This window comes from Acytostelium subglobosum (genome assembly GCF_000787575.1).
Source record: "Acytostelium subglobosum LB1 DNA, scaffold: scaffold9, whole genome shotgun sequence".
Classification (NCBI taxonomy): Eukaryota; Evosea; class Eumycetozoa; order Acytosteliales; family Acytosteliaceae; genus Acytostelium; species Acytostelium subglobosum.
Genome location: NW_012236524.1, coordinates 215,484 through 236,397, shown reverse-complemented (window position 1 = coordinate 236,397; position 20,914 = coordinate 215,484). Strand labels below are relative to the sequence as shown.

Here is a 20,914-nt window from a genome sequence, read left to right as displayed (position 1 = left end):
GAGCATGCTGGTCGTTTTGATCATGCTGCTCATTCCATGGACTAATTTTCAGAAGTTCAGAGTAATAATATAATGATGTATTATTATTATTATTAATGTATTATTACAACCAACTTAATAAATAAATATAGTTAGTTTAAGGCTCTCGAGAATCGATTGAGGTGGAGGTCATGGTGGTGTTGGCATCAGAGTTGAGTGAGTGATTGTTGTTGATATCCACTACAACCACTTCAGTTGTGTTGTTACTGCTGCTTTGATCACTACTATGTACACCACTGCCACTGCCTTGTTGTTGATGTTGTACTTTGCCCAACTCAATACCATTCGCGACTGGCTTTGGTTTGCTCGCTGTACTCTTGCGTCTGGCTGCAGCGGCATTTGGCTTGGATGAAGATGAGTCCGAGCTGGTTGGAGCCAGGTCCGACAGGCCAACCTTTAAGCGCAACCATCGCACTTTGTTCGACTTGCGCAGTAATACCAGACAGTTGTACTCGAGGCCATATGAGAGGAATCCGATGATTCCATTGTTTGTGTTGACAATGGCGATCATTATCCTGAGGAAGTAGTCTGGCCAGTCCAACTGGCAATGATCACTACCCTGTACCACAAGACATTTGATCCAGTTCTCCATCGTCTGATCATAAATCTTCTGTCTACCAATCTGATAGAATGTATAAAAAGCAACAACTACAAAGTTTAGCGTCACTACCATCATGATCACAATCTGTTTGGTCTATATGTTTGTGATTGTGGAGATGATGAGGCGTGATGTTGGCGGGAGGGTGTTAGGTATGGAGATGAGTTGGCATGGCATGGTAGGTTGGAACTTACATTGAACATCATAATCTTATCATCCTTCAATATTCCATACATCTATGTTGATTGATTGAGTGAGTATGAGTGAGCGAGTGATCATGTTGACCAAGTGTGTCGTCATCATCGACATACCATATACACGCGATAAATAGAATAAACTGTAAAGAATAGGATCATTAACAAACATATCCATGCTGGTGCTGTGATGGGATGGTTCCAGGGTGAGTGTGGACAGGGGGTGTTAGTGTCTGGGATCATGGACCAAGTGTCCAATAAATCAAACAAATATGGGATGAGTAGGAACATACCAAAGTAGAATAGGATCTGCCAGATACGTGCATCTCTTGCATCCATCCAACAACCATATACACGTGGATTGGCAACGTAGGATGAACCAATCAGTGGCAAGACAGCATTGAGTAGTGCATAGCCCCATAGTATAATCCTAAAGTATTTGAAATGTTTGATCTTCTCCATTCTAATCGCTTTGAAGAAGCTGTAACATAGGAATGTCCACCAGTATGTCAATGCATTGACTCCAAACTGGAACAACACTCCATTAAATCCACACTTTGGATCTGATTGTGCCATATACCTATTGTTACTTCCACAATAGTCCTTCCTGTCGTTGGCCTATTAATTTTGATTGAGTGATTGGAATAGTTCCAGATTGATTGTGTGAGTGATGGGAGTGAATGAGTGATATGATGTATGGTGATTGAGTGATTGGAATAGTTCCAGATAGATTAGATTGATGTGTGAGTGAGTGAGTGGTCGAGTGATTGGAATAGTTCCAAGTGATGATTGGGATACTTACAACCATGATATATGATATGGCAACACAGACTGATGAGATACCGAATGAGAGGATGATCTCCATTCTTTGATTGATCTCATTGGGTAGTATACCAAATAGTAGGATCAATAGTATTCCACATGCAAAGCTGATACCATTGATAGATGATTGTGTATAATACAATGAGTTCATACTCTTCTTCGACCAATAGTCAAATGGACATGTCAGCGCACATTGTGAGTCGACCACTTTGGCGTAGACATCGTGCTTGTTCATCTCACTATCCACGTAGATCAGTGGATGTGGACACAGTCCAGGATTGACATAAAGTTGATTGCACACGACACTCTGATTTGAATCGCCAGAGTATTGTGTCAAGTTATAAAATGTGGCCGTCGTTGGGAATAATGCCTGTCCTGCATCACCCAAGCCTGTACAATCAAACTCCAAGCCAATATTGCTGTCGTGGCCATGGCAAACTGATTGTGCCTGGTCTAAAGTGTGAGTGTGTTTGTGTGAGTTTGGCGTGTTACCGTCTGTCGCCACTCTGTAGCCGTCCCAGTGGCGGCACAAATTTGAACACTTACTGCAAATACTTTGGCAAGGAAGAGATGGTAGTGAAATTGATGTTGGTTGTGTTTGGTTATATGTTGTACATGGTTTATATATCTGTTTGATAATTGATTGATTGAGTTAGTGAGTGAGTGGAATCATTCCATTAAGTGATTGATTGATTGAATGAATGAATGGATATACTTTACATTTGAACAATAAAGTAGTTTAGCGTGCAGACTGCATAGAGCACTTGTCTGGGTGAGGATGTTGATCAGACCAGTGGCCTGTTGATTCAAGGTGTCTTGTGTCTGTGAGCTGTTTAGATAAATAAATGTGTTGGATGGTATTACACCATTACATATTGACATGTTGGCATTGAACATCTCGCATCTTCCATTCGGATCTGGTACTATCTGTTGGGCTGAACTAATCGTCGTGGTCATCATCATCATTAATAATATCGACATGGTCATCAACATCCGCAGTCTGGAAGACACAACATATTGTGATGTTGTAGTCAAATAATATAATAACTTCATCATCTCATTAATATGTATTTGTTTATATATTATATTATAAGTTGTAAATAAATGTGGAAGGGTTTGAAGTTGAGTTGGACTTTACTAGATGTACCTTGTGGCCCTTCATACACAAACACACACGTCTATCCATCAATCGCCATCATTTCTTGCATTAAGTACATGCAAAGAAAGAGTAAGGCTTTGTTTGTGTCTGGATGGTTTAACGAGTACTTGGGCTAGAAAATGATCAATCCAGCAATTGATCGACATTCACACACATCATCAGAAGGGATCACACAAAAAACACACAACTGATGGGCCTTTTCAACTTTTGTGTGTGACGTTGACACAACACTCTCGGTCATCATGAAACTGATACAAGGTTGTATCCGCAAGGCTCAAGTCAAAACTCCTTGCCTTGGGACCTCCGATAATGTGATATTTCCTATTTGTGTCGGCTCTACTAAAATTAGCAAGATCCCTGTCTGATCATGTGACGTGTTGCCATCGTCCACACACAGGCGCACCACAATCACCATCATCGTTTTGGTACATGTTTTGTCGATCCACCTGATGGTTCTGTGTGTTGGCACTTAAGCTGGTTGTTCAATGTCCATGACAATGACAATGATTAATTGATTGATTAACAAAATGTAATTGATTGAATATGTACAAGTGAGTGAAAAGGACTCGGGCCTTGACCAGTCAACTCAACTCAACTCTAGACGATCATACTTGAGCCGAGTCGGGCCAGACGACTCTTTGAAGTTGTCGTCTCAAGTATGTGTTTAGCCAGTTGTCTAAAGTCAAGTTGATCATCGCCTTCATGCTGTACATCCAGGAATCCACCAATGAAGTTCTTGCTGAGTACTAACACATGTTGACCAAGGTCACGCAATCTGAATGTATGTCGGTAGATGTTGACGTTGAGCACATGGCGAACAGATGACAGTGGCAACGGATGATCATAGATAGGCTTGATCCTTGAGCTCGATGGCACAATGTCACATTCAATGGTCAGCAAGTGTAATGATCGTGGCAATGCATCATCTTCAAGTGGCTGATCAAAGTGCTCGCCCAACACCAGGCTCTGCAACGAGGTGGGCAGCACATCGACTGGGATCGGACGATTGAATCGTTGTCCAAACAAGAGATGAGTGATCGTGTTGGGGAGGAGGCCTGGCACCAGGGGCTGGTCAAACGCCACGCCAAACTCTAGATGCTGCAGACCGTTGGGGAACGAGCCGACGGCCACCTCAAAGTTGTGTCCAGACAGGATACGAAGATGTATGAGTGCAGGTGGTAGACTGCCAGGGGTGAGCGGACGCGCATACTCATAGTCAAGCTTGAGCTGCGTGATGCCTGTTGGTAGGTTCACAAGGGATTGATTGAAGTCGTGGCCAAATGACAGCTTGGTGACTGAGGGCGGGATGGCGCCCATGGGCAACACACTGTTGAAGCGATATCCAAACTCTAGCACACGTACCGTCGGCGGGAAGGCATCGGGCAGGATGGGACGATTGAATCGATGGCCAAATGTAAGGTGAGTCAAGTGCTCTGGCAGCACGCCGGGTCTAATGAAGCGGTTGAACTTGCTGCCAAAAGTGAGACGTAGTATGCTGGGAGGGATGTCGTCCAGACTCTCCTCGCTGTCCTCCACCTCATAGCTAGTCTGTTCCTCGTCGGGTGTCGCTGGCAACACATCAATAATCGACCGATTGAATGAAGTGTCGCGCGACAAGTTCAATTGCTTCTTCAAAGTCTTGAGTGACTTGATGGACTCTGAGAAGTTGCTGGATATCGAAGGTGATTGTTGGAATGCAGGATTCGAGGACAATGCCAACAAGTCAAATACAACAGGTAATGGTGATGATAACTGTTGTTGTTGTTGGTCTGAGGGCGTCTGCTGTGTCACCGGTGACAAGGGCAATCTGGTGAACCTTATACGACTCTTCTTCAAGTCCAATGATTTGCCAATTGGTTCACGATAGGATTTGAGTGTACAGAGTGTTATGACATCATCTTGATCCAATGTACATCCAGTGCAATTGAATGTCAACTTGTTGCGTATTCTATACAGCCTCTTGGACATCAATGTGAAGCAAAGTCTATCGACGTCATTATCCAAGTAGTCACCGATCTTAACGACCAACAAATCCTGTAGCTCATTCATCATATCATATAACTGTCCTATCTAGTCAAGTATTATGTTATATTATGTAATTGATATGATTGATATGATTGATTGACTGTTCAAACAGTTGATTGAATGAGTGTGATTGAGCGAGAGTGTGGACCACAAGGGGTGGGTTGGTGACATGACCCAACAATGTTGAGTCCTTGGAGTTAGTATCTGGATTCACTTACATATCCATAATAGTATATATATATATAATGAATACTTTGATATATCAAGATATCAAGATATATCTTGAGATGGTGTTCAACATGATATGCATCAATGAACTTTGTATGTTTGTGATATATCCTTCCTTTGACATGACGTAACATGTCATGACAACCTATATATTATTATTGGTGAAGAGATAGTCTTATCTCATTCATCAGTCAAAGATGTAAAGATAACAATAATGAATCTGTGTGCAGACTTTGAAGACGAAAGACGAAGAAGACGATTGTGTTACCAAATACGAAAACAACGAGGGAGCAATAAAGTGTAAACGTTCATTCATTGTCATCAACTTGTACACTTCTATAACATTATATATATATATATATATATATCAATCAATCATGTTAAGGTCATTATTCTCAAGAGGAAATTATGGCACAGGCAGTCATTTGATGTCAATGTTATTGTTTAAACAATCAATAACTTCAACATCATCAATTACAATTATATCACATCCACCTTATAACTACACATCATCAACATCAACATCAACATCATCAGCTTCAGCAACTTATTGTACAAGTACTCAATATGGTAGTAATAGTAAAGTAAAGACATTGACGACTAAACAGAAAGAACAACCTAGAAAGAGTGTAAAGCGTTTGCAACAATCACAGCATGACAGACCATTCGTCACCAACGACTATGACGACGAAGGCTACGAGTTTGACACTTCAAAGATCAAAGTTACCGACACAGCACAACAACTACAACATGACGACGATGATATAATGAACAAGTCGTACGTACTATCCTTGGACCTCATTCAATCATTCAATTCTAACTAATGTCCAAACTTACTAAAGTGAGCGACTACAGAAGCGACTGTCAAGGGTTGGAGTGTCATCGAGGAGGAATGCAGAGAAGTTGATTGAGGATGGAAGAGTGACGGTGAATGGACAGGTGGCAAATATGAAGTCATTCATGGTGACACCATCATGTGTTATAGCGGTCGATGGCAAACAGGTGACAGACACAATACCAAGGATATGGATGCATAACAAGTTGAAGAAGGTGTTGGTGACCAATGCCGAGGACCCCGAGAGGGACACGCTGATACCGATATTGAAGCGTGTGTTGGACAAGCAGCATCTGATATCTGTGGGCCGTCTCGACTACTACTCCGAGGGCCTGATATTGATGACGAACGATGGCGAGCTGTCGCGCTTCCTGGAGCTGCCCGCCAACGGCTTCCAAAAGACGTATCGCGTACGTCTGTTTGGCAAGATCACGCCAGAGATGAACACGGCCCTGACCAAGGGTGTGATGATCGATGGCATCAAGTACGCGCCCGTCAAGTTGTCGGTCGAGAGCGAGTCTACGTCCAACACGTGGGTGCAGGTCACGCTCACTGAGGGCAAGAACCGCGAGATCAGACGTATATTCGAACACTTCAATGTCAAGGTGCTCAGAATCATTCGCATCAAGTATGGACCATACACACTGCCCGCCAGTCTCAAGCCTGGCGAGACACAAGAAGTTGTCATCAAGGATGAACTAAAGTCCTTCAAGAACAAATGGATCACCAAAGAGAAGTTCCTCAAGAAGCGTCATAATCAGATGATGTTGCAGAATCAGCAGGAGCAACAACAATAAACTATCTCTCACTTCCATCCATCCGCGTCCAACCATCACTTTGCAATCTTGGAAATGGGGTTCACGCACAACAACTCACAAAACAAATCAATTGGTGGCATGTCCTGGACATTCATTCATTCGCTCACATCCACAATCCCAACTACTATTATTATCTCTATCTCTAACTCTATCTCTATCTGTACATTATAACATACATACATACATTTATTCACATTCTAGTATCATACATAACATTACAATAACAATGTATTTGAATAGACTTGCACAAGCACACTTTAGATCACCTAAACGTACGTTTCAAACAAATATTGATTGAATGAATGAGTGAATCCTTGACTAAACAAGAGATATTTATATACAGCATCACTAGGATTTACTCAATATTATAACTATAGTAGTAGTAGTAGTGATAGTAGTAGAGGTAGTAGTGGACATGGTAGTGGATCAACTATATCAAGAATAGATGATGATGATGAATATGAGGGCTTCGTATCTATAACATCAACTACATCATATAATGATTCAAAGAAAGATTATAATAGACATCAATATTATAATACAAATTCAAGTACTGGATCATCATCAAGCAACAACTTTAATCTTTCAACAACAACCACAAAGAAGATTGATCTTACATCATTACCAAAGATTATAAAGGTTAAGAAGGCAAGGACCAATGCCTCTGCCTTGGCTTCTGCTTCTGCTCAATCCACACAATCAATATCCCCGCTCAACGTTGGTACATTTGACATCCCATCACCATCATCAATGGACTCTGGACAAGACATCATCAAAAGAAGTGGTGGTATCAAGAATGCAATCATTCAATCAATATTCAGTGGATCGCTCAGTGCGCCATCACTATCACCATCGTCTGGCATTGATACAATAACATCGACAACCACATCAACATCAACGACGTCAACATTGGTAAAGCCGGCGATTGTTGAGGCAGAGGAGGATGATGCCACCGCCGATCTAAAGTCATCAACGTCAAAGAAGAGAACCACAAAGCAAAAGACAGAGGATATTGATTATGACCTGTTGGAGACGCTGACACCTGAACAGGAGCGTGTGGTCAACTTGATTGTCGATGGTAAGAAGAATGTCTTCTTCACGGGCAGTGCAGGCACGGGCAAGAGTTTTGTGCTCAAGCACATCGTAGCTAGACTGCGCGAGAAGCATGAGAAGGCTGTCTATGTCACTGCCGCCACAGGTATTGCCGCCGTCAACATTGGCGGTGTTACCCTTCACTCGTTCGCTGGTATCAAGATGGGACACGGCACACCCGAGCAACTTGTGTCCAAAATACTCAAGTCAAGGATATACACCAAGCGATGGACCGAGGCTAAAGTGCTGGTCATCGACGAGATATCCATGGTGGACGCAGAGTTGTTTGAGAAGCTTGACGTCATTGCCAGGACACTCAAGGTCAATGACAAGCCAGTATGTATTTGTACATGCTACATTGATGGTTAACCAAAACTAACATTCAATCAATCAATCATATTAGTTCGGAGGCATTCAATTGGTGTTGTGTGGCGACTTCTTCCAACTACCACCTGTTGTTGGAAGCTATGCATTTGAATGTGAGGCTTGGAAGAGATGCGTGGATGAATGTGTACAGTTGACAACAGTTATGCGACAGAAGGAAGGAGTGTTTGTAAAAGTATTGAACAACCTACGTCGAGGATACGTCACGCCCGAGGCCATCAAAGTGTTGCAAGACTGTGATCGTCCACTTGACATTTCAAACGGTGTCCTCCCCACCAAGCTATACTCTACCAATCAACATGTTGATGATGAAAACACCAAGTATGTATTAGTTGTTTGATTGATTGATCGATTATGATTGGACTAACATCAACAACAGGGCATTGGAAGCATTGGAAGGAGAACCTACTACATTCACATCGATTGATTCTGGAAGTGAGGAACTGAAGGATAATATTGAGAGAGATTGTCCAGCACCGCAACAACTTACACTCAAGGTTGGCGCACAGGTAGTGCTGCTAAGGAAGCTGGATGGCGCAAAGTCACATTTGGTCAATGGCTCGAGAGGTGTGGTCGTGGACTTTGTCCAGGTAAAGCCAAAGAAGAGAATGGCGCAGTGGTACAAAGCCAACACCACGATGCCCGTCGTACTATTCAACGATGGCTCAAAGGTCACGATCAAACCACTCGAGTGGAACATTTGGAGTGAGAGACGTGCATCCAGGACTCAACTGCCGCTAAAGTTGGCGTGGGCACTCACTATACATCGTGCACAGGGCATGACGTTGGACAAGGTTGAATGTCGTCTACCCAAGACCTTTGCCAATGGACAAGGATACGTAGCCCTTTCCAGAGTCAAAACACTTGATGGACTATGTCTACACGAGTTCTCCAGGGCATCCATCCGCACCAGCTACAAAGTGATCCAATTTGAAAAGACCAATCTCCGTCCAGCCCTCGCTCTCGCCAATCAATCACCTCCAACACCAGTGTCCTACACAGTCAAGTTTTGATTGATTGATCATAAAATGGGCATTGGCATGCCACCTCCTTATTTATTATTAACGAATGGAAACGACATTGATTGGGTTGTGGCACGCGAGGACCTCAAAGAAGTTCATTTTTGTATTTTTTTATTCATTTTTGAGTTTTTGGACCTCATTCATTCGATTTCTGATTGAGGTCCTTCGTGTGTGTGTCTTTCGTCACTTGTGATAACAACTACATTAAGGTCAGAAGACAGACAGAGACAGACAGAGACAGACAGAGATACAACAGCGGATCAATGGCACCTCCAAAGAACACTGGAAAGACGTCAGGCTCAGCAGCCTCGGGCGCTGCATCGGCTAGCAACGCGAACGCCAACGCCAACGCACCACAAGAGTTGTCAAAGAAGGACAAGAGCGCGTTGCAGAACGTGTCCAAGCTGTACGAAGAGCAGAAGTTCAAGAAGGCCCTCAAGGCCGCCGACGAATTCCTCCGTCAGCACCCGACAAACACCGACTGTCTGTGCTACAAGACGTTGATCTACTACAGTCTCGACAGAAAGCAGGATGCACACGATCTCGCCAAGTCAGTGCTGCGCACCAACCTGTCCAGCTTCACCGCGTGGCACACCCTCGGCTTCCTGCATCGCAACGACAAGAACTACACCGAGGCTCTCAAATGTTTCCGCAATGCTCACAAGAACAACAAAGAGTCCTCAATCATCCTCAAGGATCTCTCCAACATCCAGATCCATCTCCGTGATCTCACTGGACTCAAGGTATGTGATCAAACTCTCCTGACCACCCCGTCTTTGGAATCATTCCACTCACTCCTCACTCAATCAATCACACACAAACAGGACTCTTATATCTCGATGCTCCACTTGCAGCCAACGACCAAGTCACATTGGATTGGATTGATCACTACCTATCACATCTTGGGCAACCTCCAATTGGCATTGAACATTTTCGATGACTTCATGGAGATTCTCGATCATAAGGAGATCGAGGGCATCAAATACTCTGAGTTGATCCTCTACAAGGTTCAACTTCTTGAGGAGATGGGACAGTTTGACAAGGCCCTGGATCTCATCAGGAAGGAGGAGAAGAAGTTGTTGGGCAAGCAAGATGTAAGTGACTTGATAACTTGTTTGATTGATCGATCACATGATCACTGACACAGGCACACATCATCATCATCATCAGGTCAAGCAGAAGATTGGAGAGTTGTTGATCAAGAAGGGTACACGTGGCGAAGCTGAGAAGATATTCAAGGACCTCCTAAAGACCAACACCGAGAACCTCACTTATCATCAGAGGCTTTGGGAGACCAAGGGTGTTTTGTCACTTGGTAAGGAATAGTTCCAGCCCTCGCCCCATCACTCGACCCCTCCCACTCACTCAATCACTCAATCACTCAATCAATCAATCATTATAGACAACTTGAACCAGGATCAGGTTAATCAGTTGACAAACATGTACGTGGAGTTGGCAAAGGTGTATCCAAAGAGTATGATGATCCAGAAGATTCCATTGAGATTCTTGGCAGGCGAGGAGTTCAGGACTCATTTGGCAATGTTCTCAAAGAACTTCTTGACAAAGGGAATCCCATCATTGTTCAACAACTTGAAGACAATCTATGGCAACAAGGACAAGGTTGCAATCATTGAGCAGTTGTTCCTCAGCCACATCGAGTCTCTCAACACCAATGGCACGCTGAATGGCTTCACCGAGCAGGAGCCACCAACCACCGCCATGTGGTGCATGTACTTCCTCGCACAGCACTATGACCGTCTGCGCGATGCCACCCAAGCGTTCACCTACGCCGACATGGCCATCACCCACACGCCCACAACGATCGATGCCTACATCATCAAGGCCAAGATCCAGAAGCATCTGGGCGATCTCAAGTCGGCCGCCGCCACCTACGAGTACGCGCGCAGCCTCGATCTGGCCGACAGATATCTCAACACAAAGAGCGCGATGTACGCCACCAAGAACGATGATGTCGCCGGCTCCGAAGCCATCATCTCCTACATGATTGAGAAGTCCGAGAGCTTCCTCAACGTCATCACAGACTTCCAGAGCACCAGATACGAGATCTCTGCTGGCAAGAGTTGGATGCGTCAAGGAGAGTATGCCAAAGCACTCAAGATGCTTCACTTGGTCGACAAGGTATGTTGCTGTTGTTGTGATCGATCGATCAATCATCTTGATCACTCACTCACTTATCCATCACTTCCAATCACATCACAGCACTTTAGCGAGTTCATTGAGGATCAATTCGACTTCCAAAACCATATGCAGAGACGTCTGACACTTCGATCATACATTCAATTCCTTCGTTGGGAGGATAACGTCTTTGACAATCAGCCATATCACGATGCTGCTGTGTTGATCATTAAAGTATGTATTGGTGTGGATAATCAGGCACCGGCCTGTCTGGCTGGACTCAATTACTCACCACTCAATCAATCAATCATGATCAATCAATAGATATACTTGATATTGTTGAAGAATCCTTGGGTTCCACATCCAGAGACTGAGGAGGAGAAGAAGGCAGCGACAGAGAAGAAGCCAAAGCCTGTGACAGATTCGGAAGGAAATCCAAAGCCAGTTGATGATGATCCCAAGGGCGACAAATTGGCAACTGTACCGGATGTATTGGTGCCAGCCATCAAGTTCCTCAACAACCTCTTGAAGTTTACACCCAACTCGATCCAGGCCCACGAGTTGGCCTGCCAAGTATACCTCGAGAAGAGTGAGTATTGGAATCGTCTGGATCACTCGCTCACTCATACATCATCCACTAACGCCACACCATCCCCCAATCAAACAGGAAAGTACTTGCTTGTATTACAATCATTGCTCAAGCTGAGAAGCATGTGCCCTGACAACGCAGAGTACCACAGACATTTGTGCGCATTCTTTGTTAGGGTCGAGCAGGACAAGGATGTCAAGGCACCAGTACGCGAGATCATTGACAACCACCGTGCAGAGCTGTTGGGCGCCAACACCACCCTGCAGCAGTACAACGACAACTATGCCAACAATCACAAGCAGTCCGTCGCCCACAAGTTTGTGGCTGGCGAGGCATTGTTGGCCATCGCCCCAGCGGCCAAGGAGCAGGCCGTCGCCCTGATGCTCGACGTGGACGGCACCACCGCCTCATGGGAGAACTGCTACGAGAACATGACTCGCATCCAGTCATTGTTCGGTCAGGAGATCACTCAGCAGTACAAACAAAAGTGTCATGCCAGATTCCCAATGTGCAAGCATTTCCAGGAGGTCGTTGTGGAGGCCATCGCCGCTCCAACCACAAACGGTAGTGGCGACGTCGATGCATTGTGCAAAGCCACCAACGAAGTGAACATCGACAGTGGAAACAAGCAATAAACACTTTGTCATGGTCTCTCTCTCTGGTCACTCTCCCAGTCACTCAATCATCAAAATATTTGATCAATAATGGATTGTACCTATTGGTCATGGAGTCTGATCATCTGATGGACCATATTATCGATTCAGATATTTTTCTTGACGTTTCGTTCGTTGAAAATATCTTTTGTCGTCTGATCCGCTGCAAATAAGTTCGATGGGTCGTTTAGTCGGTCGTTCATCATCATAGTTCCAATAATCCACCCAACCCATGGGTTGATCATAGGCTCAATCTCCTTGTCGCTCCATAGTACAACACAAGTTCATTAAATCAATTAATCCATTATTTATCTCTAACTACAAATAATAATAATAATAATAATTAATAATGATATATTCTTTAAAATATTTAATTGGACTTGTTGTCCTTGGAATGATTTGTTCATTGACAAATGGTCAAAGTAATATTGCACCTCTTGGAACAGCTTATAGATGGGCAAAGAATGTTGCCTCAAACTCAAACTCAAATAGAGCCACTGCCCCTGGTCTAAATGATGGTGTTCTGAATGTTGACGTCAACCTTAATGGAGGCACTGTTGAGAATGACTTGGTATATCAAGCTGGTGGAATAATATGGACTTCAACTCAATCAATCAAACAAGTTAAATTCATTGGTGGAACTTGGACTACTTTAAACGATGGTGCATTTTGTGCCAACTTAAAGTTACAAACAACTACGAATGGCAATACATGGACTGACCTCGCCTGGACACTCTCACCCGCTTACCCATTTGATAGCCCTTCTGCCACTGGAGTGACATTCACCTACTTCTCCAGCACACCAGTTTCCGTCCTTGGAGTTCGCGTCACTGGACAAGCTCATTGCCTCAACAAGAACTCTGACTGGTCCAACATCCGCGAAATCTATGTCATCAACTCCAACGCAACTACTCCAACTCCTACCGCCACCCCTACTCAAACCCCAACCTCAACCCCAACTCAAACTCCAACTCAAACTCCAACTCAGACCCCAACTCAGACCCCAACTCAAACTCCAACTCAAACTCCAACTCAGACACCTACTCAATCACCTTCCACTTGCACTCAGGACATAGTTGTCCCGAATGTCAATGGTAGAACATGGCCAAATAGTTGTACGACTGGAGCTTCAAATAGCTTTGGAACACTCACTAATGCCTCGGGCGAGATCATATTGGATGTTGAGGGACAGGTCTATTCAAATGTTCGTCTAGATGGTTCGATAATAGTATTGGCATGCAATGTTGTAATTCGTAATGTTGAGGTATGGAATGGTGTACCATACACTGGGGATAGCACCCCGGACGTATTCCCAATATGGCTGCGTCATCCAGAGACCTGTGGCGTGACATTGGACCGAGTGTCAGTGCTGACAAAGCCCGCGCCAAATGTATACATCACCAACTCCATCCGTGTTGCATATGGGGCCAGCGTCACCATCACCAACTCCAAGTTCATTGGACCACAACAAGGCATCACTGTGGCGACCGGCCTCCTAAAGAACAACTACGGCGTGCTGGGCACGACCATGCGTGGTGATCACAACCAGGACATCCTGTGCACGGGCACAACAGGTCTGACGATCCAGAACAACACGTTCCTGAACCCCAACCTCCAGACATCAGTCCTGTCACTGTTCACCGACTATGGACCCAACCACAACCTGTTGGTTCGTGACAACTTGCTCGCGGGAGGTGGCTACACAGCCTACTGTGGCGACGGATTGACCGATCACTCTGGCAACCCAACACCAGCCAGCAATGTCAGCTTCATCAACAATGCCTTCTGGCAATACTACTACCCATCTGTTGGATACTATGGCGAGGGACGTGACTACAGCTCCACAGGCGGTGGTCAATGGTCCAACAATGTCTACATGACCTCCTCTGGCGTCCTCACCACTCAACTTGTTCCTCAGCCACCTCCAACCTCATCACATTAACTTGAAGATGATGAGTGATTAAGTGTAAACCTGTCAACAACCTCTGAAATTGATTCAAATAAATATCTGGCTGTCTGAAGTATGTTTGAGTCCAAACAAGGGACCAACACCACAAATCAAAATTAAAACTAAAAATGGGGTGGGGCGAAGATGAATCCATCCGGTTGCACGACATGTGGGCGAAGGCAGAGCCCTTCAGCAAAAAATAATGTGGGAAGGTCCATCAACTTAGTGTGTGTTATTTAGTGATCTATCTCATTCGTCAATTCGTACGAATGAACTCTTCACCTCCATCAATTCAATTCAATCTCACGCTCAACTCAAAGTTTAGTCATAGTAATAATATACTTATAATATAATATACTTATACAAACTCAAGTTAGTTCATTCATATATTGTTGTTTGTGATCGAGGCCTCGTGTGTACCTTCATTATCATATTCATCAATCAACTCATTCAAATACAAATACAAATACATTTTATATAATATAACAATAACAATAATAATAATAATATGCAATACGTAAAGACATTGAGCAGACCTGATGAGTTATTCTCATTGCTAAAGATTGGATATACAGAGTCATTCAAGCCCAAGGCACAACTTAGAGGTGATCTTGACAATAAGGAATGGTGCTACGAGTTGCTCAACAAGACAAGCAGAAGTTTTGCCTTTGTAATCAATGAGTTGGACCCAACTCTCAAGGATGCTGTATGTACATCATCATTGTCCACACATACACAAGTCTTGACTTGATTGATCACTAACATGTTCATTCATTCATTCATTCATTCATTCATTCATTCATTCATTCATTCATTCATTCAGATATGTGTATTCTACTTGGTACTTAGAGGATTGGACACTGTTGAGGATGACACAACTGTGCCACTTCCAACAAAGTTGCCAGTTCTCCAGAGATTCGCTGAGGGACTCTATCAACCAGGTTTCAAAGTCTTTGGATGTATGTTAATTATGATGATTGAGTGGGGCCGGAATGATTCCACTCACTAACAACACACACTCAATCACACTAGATGGAATGAACAATGATGAGAAACACCTTGCAGAGAACTTTGACAAGGTTGTAGATGTTTATTTGGCATTGGGAGACAGATTCTGCCCAATTATCCATGATATTACAAAGAGAATGGCACATGGTATGTCAGAGTTCTTGCAGAAGGAGGTCGTGTCTCTTGAGGGACTGGGACCTGTACTGTCACTACGTGGCCGGACTCGTCGGTATTGGTCTGAGCAAGATCTTTGCCGCATCTGGTCTCGAGAGCCAGTGGTTCGCCACGGCCGACAAGGAGTCCAACGACATGGGCCTCTTTTTGCAAAAGACCAACATCATCCGTGACTACCTGGAGGACATCAACGAGAGCAGGATCTTCTGGCCCCGCGAGATCTGGTCCAAGTACTCGGTCAAGTTGGAGAACTTCAAGAACCCACAGTACGCCAGCTCGGCCCTGTGCTGTCTCAACGACCTCATCACCAACGCCCTGCAGCACGCCATCGTCTCGCTCGACTACATGGCGCGTCTGACCAACGCCAAGGTGGTGGGCTTCTGCGCCATCCCCCAGGTGATGGCCATCGCCACCCTGAGCGCCTGCTACAACAACCACGGCGTCTTCACCGGCGTCGTCAAGATCAGAAAGGGCCAGCGCGCATTGATCGTCGATATCATCCAGAACAAGGGCATCGACGGCACCTTTGAGCTGTTCCACAAGTTTGCTGGCGAGATGGTGGCCAAGGTGCCTGCATCAGACCCCAACGCCAAGAAGACCCTCGAGTCGCTGGCCACCATCCAACGTATCTGTGTCAACAAACTCGGATACAAGCCAGCAGCCTTTAACGATTTCGGCAACTACGACTGGATGGCCGTTGCTTCAATCGCTGCCTCATCTGCATTCCTCGTTGCCAGACATGGTCCAAACATTTTCTCCAAGCTCTAAGGACCTCCATCATCATTCATTCACATTGACACCAAGTTTGCCATGCAAACTACATAGACAACAACACATCAAACTCGAGTTTTGGGATCATTCCATCCCCCCCACACCACCACAATCACACTCTCACATCCACCCATTCGTTGGTTCAATCAATCAAACGAACATCCATCCATCTGTTCATATGACAATGTGTGTCCAACAACAACAACAACAACAACAACAAGTAGTAGTACTACTCACTCTTCATAGATCACAACCCTGTAGACTGAGGGTCGATAGTATTGATTCTTGTAACACATACATACATACATACATACATACAAACATACATAAACATCAGATAAATAAAACCTACCTAACCTTCTTATTATTATTATTATTACCATTAATACTTAATAATGACGATAGTTTCTGGATTCTCCCACTTTCTCTTTAAAGCATGAATGTAACCTTTGACACTATTGATTATAATTTGGTGCTTCATGCCCCAATAACCCATTCATTCAGTGCCCCACACCAACCATTCAATTTCCTTTCAACCCTTTCTTCACTCAATCACACTCCAGACACAATCATATCAATATCATTCAATTTCAACAAACACTAATTACACTCTTCTCTATCTGTCCCATTCATTCATTCATTCTCACTCATCATTCCACACAAAGATACATCAAACACACAACACACAACACAACACACAACACAGCACACACATTCATCAATGTCATAATGTTCAACAAGATTGCCAATCAGCCAGTTCAGTCCGCCAGACAGCATTCAATCTCATCATCACCATAATCATCATCATCATTCATAGCTACCATCCAGCCAACTCAATCATTCATTACCAAACTCTATATATTCTTAATAATATATTTTATAAAATATTAAAATGGCAACTGATACAGTACCAACTACTCATCCAGCCAGCATTAGATGTAATCCATCCTCATCATCACACATCCTGGATGATCCTCCAGGACCTCCAACTCCACTCCAACAACAACAGTTACAACAGCAACAGTTACAACTACAACATCAACAACATTGTACAAAGTATTTCACATATGGCATCAGTACTAGTACTAGCTGTGGTGGAGGAGGCGGAGATGTATGGTCTAGCATCAACCTCAAAGATGGTAATAATGTATTGGACAACAAGGACATGGACATGGACAAGGACAACATTATCAGATGTGACCATATGTCCAATATACCATTCGAGTTGATGCTCCAGATATTATCACTACTCAATCCATTGGATGTCATCTGTTCCATTGGCCGCGTCTCCAAGCTACTCTACAGATGTTCACGAAACAACACACTCTGGAGAGAGTTGATCATCAAACAACTCAATGAATCAAGCTCAGCCAACACTGCCTCATCCACATCATCATCATCCACTTCATCTTCATCTTCCATATCCACATCCAGTACCAATACCAGCACCAGTCCATCAAGACAGCATGTCAGTCTTGTAAAATCATTCCAACAACTTCGTGTTGGCGAGTCGTCACCGATCACGCTACTGAGTCAGCTGGTACCAAACTGGCAACAAGTCAATTGGCTACAATACTATGCCGAAAGGTTGATGTTAAGGGAGCCTGATTCAATGCAGTGGGTGTCGCCTCTCAACGAGAGGATCAAACAGAATGAGTTGTTGAATCGCTATCGACACAGCTCGACCTCATTACTTGATCACAAAGGAAAGAACAAGTTCATTATAATAGGTGGCAACAGTCCAGAGATAACAACTGTCAAGTCGGACATTATAATCTTTGATCCAGGTACAGTGTCCTCCTCTCCTTGCCGATGTGTTACGCATGCTCAGCTCAACTGACCTCATCACAACACACAGAGACATTCACGATCACTCAACCACTGATCAAGAAGGCGACTACATTGGCGGAGGATATCCAGCCAGAGGTGGATCAGCCCCAGCAGCAACAGCAGACGATCACAATGGGCGAGATGGACATTGGACTAAGTCGACACACGGCAAACTACATTGAGGATGTTGGAATATTCGTATTTGGAGGTTCACGCATCCAACCATGTAAGCGCGAGTGTTCATTCTTGTCATTGTCAAGCCATTCGGTCAAGTCCAATCAGATGGACCTGCTAGTCTACAATCCAGTCGAGTCGGATATCTTGTGGAAACCTCTGCTGGCGGTCAAGGGCACACCGCCCTCTCCACGATCAGATCATTCATCCGCATCAATAGGCAAGGATATCTATTATTTCGGAGGATCGGACGATTCGGTACGACCCTTGAATGACCTCTACGTGTTTCATACCGAGCAGCTGACCTGGGAGAAGATCAACACTACCGGCGACACCCCGGCGCCTCGCTCCGGACACTCAATGATCGCCATTGGCAAATCAATCTATGTCTATGGCGGTGGTGTCTGGGACAAGAAGAAGTGTTGGGTCAATCGCAACAGTCAGCTGTTTCATTTAGATACTGGTATGTTGTTGTTGTGTTGTCGATCGATCACTCACTCGATCACGCTCACTCACTCAATCAATCAATTAGAAACATGGATATGGTCAGAGATCAAGTGTTATAGACCACCATCATTGTCTACATTCTCATCAATCTTTGCTGTTGGACATCATATATTCATCTTGTTTGGTGGCAGTAGCAATGGATTGAATACCAATTGTAGCTACTACTTTGACACCGTTGCCAACTTATGGCATCCACTCAAGACAAAGAACACTCCATCACTCAAGAACTCTGCCTCGCTCTGTATCATAGGACATCGAGTCTACTTTATTGGAGGCACAAGGAAGTCAAACTACATTGAAGTATTGGAGATGGTACGTTTGATTGATTGGCTGTGTCCAAGCCATCACAGCACAGATATGCTAACTCTCGACAACACCTGTTCACTTAGGACTGGGTAAGACAGCTAAGGAGGAGTAACTCCTTTGACATCAACATGATCAGTCCATAGAGAGTGGACATGACAACTCAATTCGCGCGAGATACAAGTGATATGTTAGTTCCTCAACTCCTTGAGCCAGGCGTTTATTCGCTTGCAAGCGCATATTTCAATGGGATTGATTGATTGAATGAATGAATGATTGATTGATTGAATGTAATAATAACCTAACCGATCGATCGAATTAAACTTGGTATCTATATAAGTCCAACTCGCTGTCCTCAAGCTTTGACCAAGAGTCTTGTGGATCCTTGCATAGCTTCAGCTCCACCTTGGTAGACATAATGGCGAATGAGCTCTTTGATGGGTTTATGGTGTGCCCCAACACATAGGTCTTCTTGAAGAACTTGTCATTGGGAAGCACCAAGTGAACATCAATTGTCTTTCCATCAGTGAACTGCACAGTCGACTCGTCCTTCTTGACACCCTTGGCATATATTGACATGTTTACAAACTCGAATGATTGATACCAATCATTCCTGCACTCAACAAAGCTATCGATCTATATACAGTTGGGATTGATTGATTGTTTGGATTAGTTGAATTGGTTGGTCATCGGTAACATGGTAGTCGCGTCACTATACCTCGCGACCAGTCAACTGATGGTGTCTCCACTCAAATACTCTGTGACCATCCGGACTGCCCTCCTCCTCACTCTCTCCTCTCACTCGATGTCAGCTGGTAACCTACCTTTTTCTCAGCAACAAACTTATGCTTACCATGGTAGCATCCCTTTATCTTTAAGAACTCCTCAAATATAGCTGCTTTCTATTGTTGTTGGTGAGGAGGATGATGGTTAGTGTCTGAGTGATTGATGAAGACCTGCGGTCGGTCAATCGATCACTTACTGGTTTACAACAGGACCATCCTTTTGATCCCTCGTGAAAGACTGGCTCGCCAGGATGATAGGTACACTGCTCTGTTCTTGATGACTCGTCGACATACTGAACTTTGCAACCTTGTCTTGTGCATGGTGTACCAACGGCAATGACTGCGGCGGGGGCATCGTTGACCTCGACGTAGTCCTTGATGACAACTGGTGTCTTTGCAGCCTGTGTTGGTGTCACTGGCTTGGGCATGAAGCGGTTGGTGTCTTTTGTGCCGTAGAACTCCTTGCCACCATCTACAAAGGCGCTGACGGGAGGCTCGACCTCCTTGTGAATGCTCTTTGGCGTCGTAGCCTGTGGCTGTTGTTGTTTCTCGACGTGAGCGCCCGTCGCACAGCCAGGAATCTGCAAGAAGTCATCAAAGTCGATGACGCGCTTCGTGCAGCATGACCAACCCTTTAGACCCTCGTGGAAGATTGCACTGCCAGGGTGATAACAGCACTGATTGACACTGTCCTCATTATACTCCTTTCCACAACCATTGTTACCACATTTCATTGTCATTGTTTGTTTGTTGTTTAATGTCGTTAGTTGATTGTAGTTTATGTATATCTGTATCTGTATCTGTATCTGTATCTGTATGT

General features: G+C 44.3%; 9 protein-coding genes across 9 annotated transcripts; 6 read left to right on the top strand and 3 right to left on the bottom strand.

Moving 5' to 3' along the window:
* Positions 1–136: 136 nt before the first annotated feature.
* On the bottom strand, positions 137–2,613 carry SAMD00019534_049980 (hypothetical protein; the record flags this gene model as incomplete). Its single annotated transcript, XM_012899469.1, has 7 exons — positions 137–733; positions 832–873; positions 949–1,016; positions 1,125–1,449; positions 1,634–2,101; positions 2,200–2,281; positions 2,369–2,613. 7 exons carry the CDS (start codon positions 2,611–2,613, stop codon positions 137–139), a joined length of 1,827 nt encoding a protein of 608 aa, XP_012754923.1.
* A 796-nt stretch (positions 2,614–3,409) lies between these two features.
* On the bottom strand, positions 3,410–4,861 carry SAMD00019534_049970 (hypothetical protein; the record flags this gene model as incomplete). Its single annotated transcript, XM_012899468.1, has 1 exon — positions 3,410–4,861. One exon carries the CDS (start codon positions 4,859–4,861, stop codon positions 3,410–3,412), a length of 1,452 nt encoding a protein of 483 aa, XP_012754922.1.
* Positions 4,862–5,493: 632 nt separating this feature from the next.
* On the top strand, positions 5,494–6,697 carry SAMD00019534_049960 (hypothetical protein; the record flags this gene model as incomplete). The annotated part of the gene is made up of 2 exons (XM_012899467.1): positions 5,494–5,843; positions 5,908–6,697. 2 exons carry the CDS (start codon positions 5,494–5,496, stop codon positions 6,695–6,697), a joined length of 1,140 nt encoding a protein of 379 aa, XP_012754921.1.
* A 771-nt stretch (positions 6,698–7,468) lies between these two features.
* Positions 7,469–9,207, top strand: SAMD00019534_049950 (hypothetical protein; the record flags this gene model as incomplete). Its single annotated transcript, XM_012899466.1, has 3 exons — positions 7,469–8,146; positions 8,214–8,515; positions 8,574–9,207. 3 exons carry the CDS (start codon positions 7,469–7,471, stop codon positions 9,205–9,207), a joined length of 1,614 nt encoding a protein of 537 aa, XP_012754920.1.
* A 272-nt stretch (positions 9,208–9,479) lies between these two features.
* On the top strand, positions 9,480–12,576 carry SAMD00019534_049940 (hypothetical protein; the record flags this gene model as incomplete). The annotated part of the gene is made up of 7 exons (XM_012899465.1): positions 9,480–9,959; positions 10,041–10,310; positions 10,387–10,531; positions 10,619–11,355; positions 11,437–11,586; positions 11,677–11,941; positions 12,020–12,576. 7 exons carry the CDS (start codon positions 9,480–9,482, stop codon positions 12,574–12,576), a joined length of 2,604 nt encoding a protein of 867 aa, XP_012754919.1.
* A 412-nt stretch (positions 12,577–12,988) lies between these two features.
* SAMD00019534_049930 (hypothetical protein) lies at positions 12,989–14,536 on the top strand (the record flags this gene model as incomplete). Its single annotated transcript, XM_012899464.1, has 2 exons — positions 12,989–13,165; positions 13,280–14,536. The coding sequence occupies 2 exons, from the start codon at positions 12,989–12,991 to the stop codon at positions 14,534–14,536; spliced, it is 1,434 nt and encodes a 477-aa protein (XP_012754918.1).
* A 514-nt stretch (positions 14,537–15,050) lies between these two features.
* On the top strand, positions 15,051–16,492 carry SAMD00019534_049920 (hypothetical protein; the record flags this gene model as incomplete). The annotated part of the gene is made up of 4 exons (XM_012899463.1): positions 15,051–15,248; positions 15,366–15,501; positions 15,575–15,624; positions 15,707–16,492. The coding sequence occupies 4 exons, from the start codon at positions 15,051–15,053 to the stop codon at positions 16,490–16,492; spliced, it is 1,170 nt and encodes a 389-aa protein (XP_012754917.1).
* Positions 16,493–17,387: 895 nt separating this feature from the next.
* Positions 17,388–19,455, top strand: SAMD00019534_049910 (hypothetical protein; the record flags this gene model as incomplete). The annotated part of the gene is made up of 4 exons (XM_012899462.1): positions 17,388–18,282; positions 18,354–18,962; positions 19,032–19,318; positions 19,396–19,455. The coding sequence occupies 4 exons, from the start codon at positions 17,388–17,390 to the stop codon at positions 19,453–19,455; spliced, it is 1,851 nt and encodes a 616-aa protein (XP_012754916.1).
* A 172-nt stretch (positions 19,456–19,627) lies between these two features.
* Positions 19,628–20,828, bottom strand: SAMD00019534_049900 (hypothetical protein; the record flags this gene model as incomplete). The annotated part of the gene is made up of 3 exons (XM_012899461.1): positions 19,628–19,945; positions 20,134–20,211; positions 20,292–20,828. The coding sequence occupies 3 exons, from the start codon at positions 20,826–20,828 to the stop codon at positions 19,628–19,630; spliced, it is 933 nt and encodes a 310-aa protein (XP_012754915.1).
* Between the last annotated feature and the right edge of the window lie 86 nt (positions 20,829–20,914).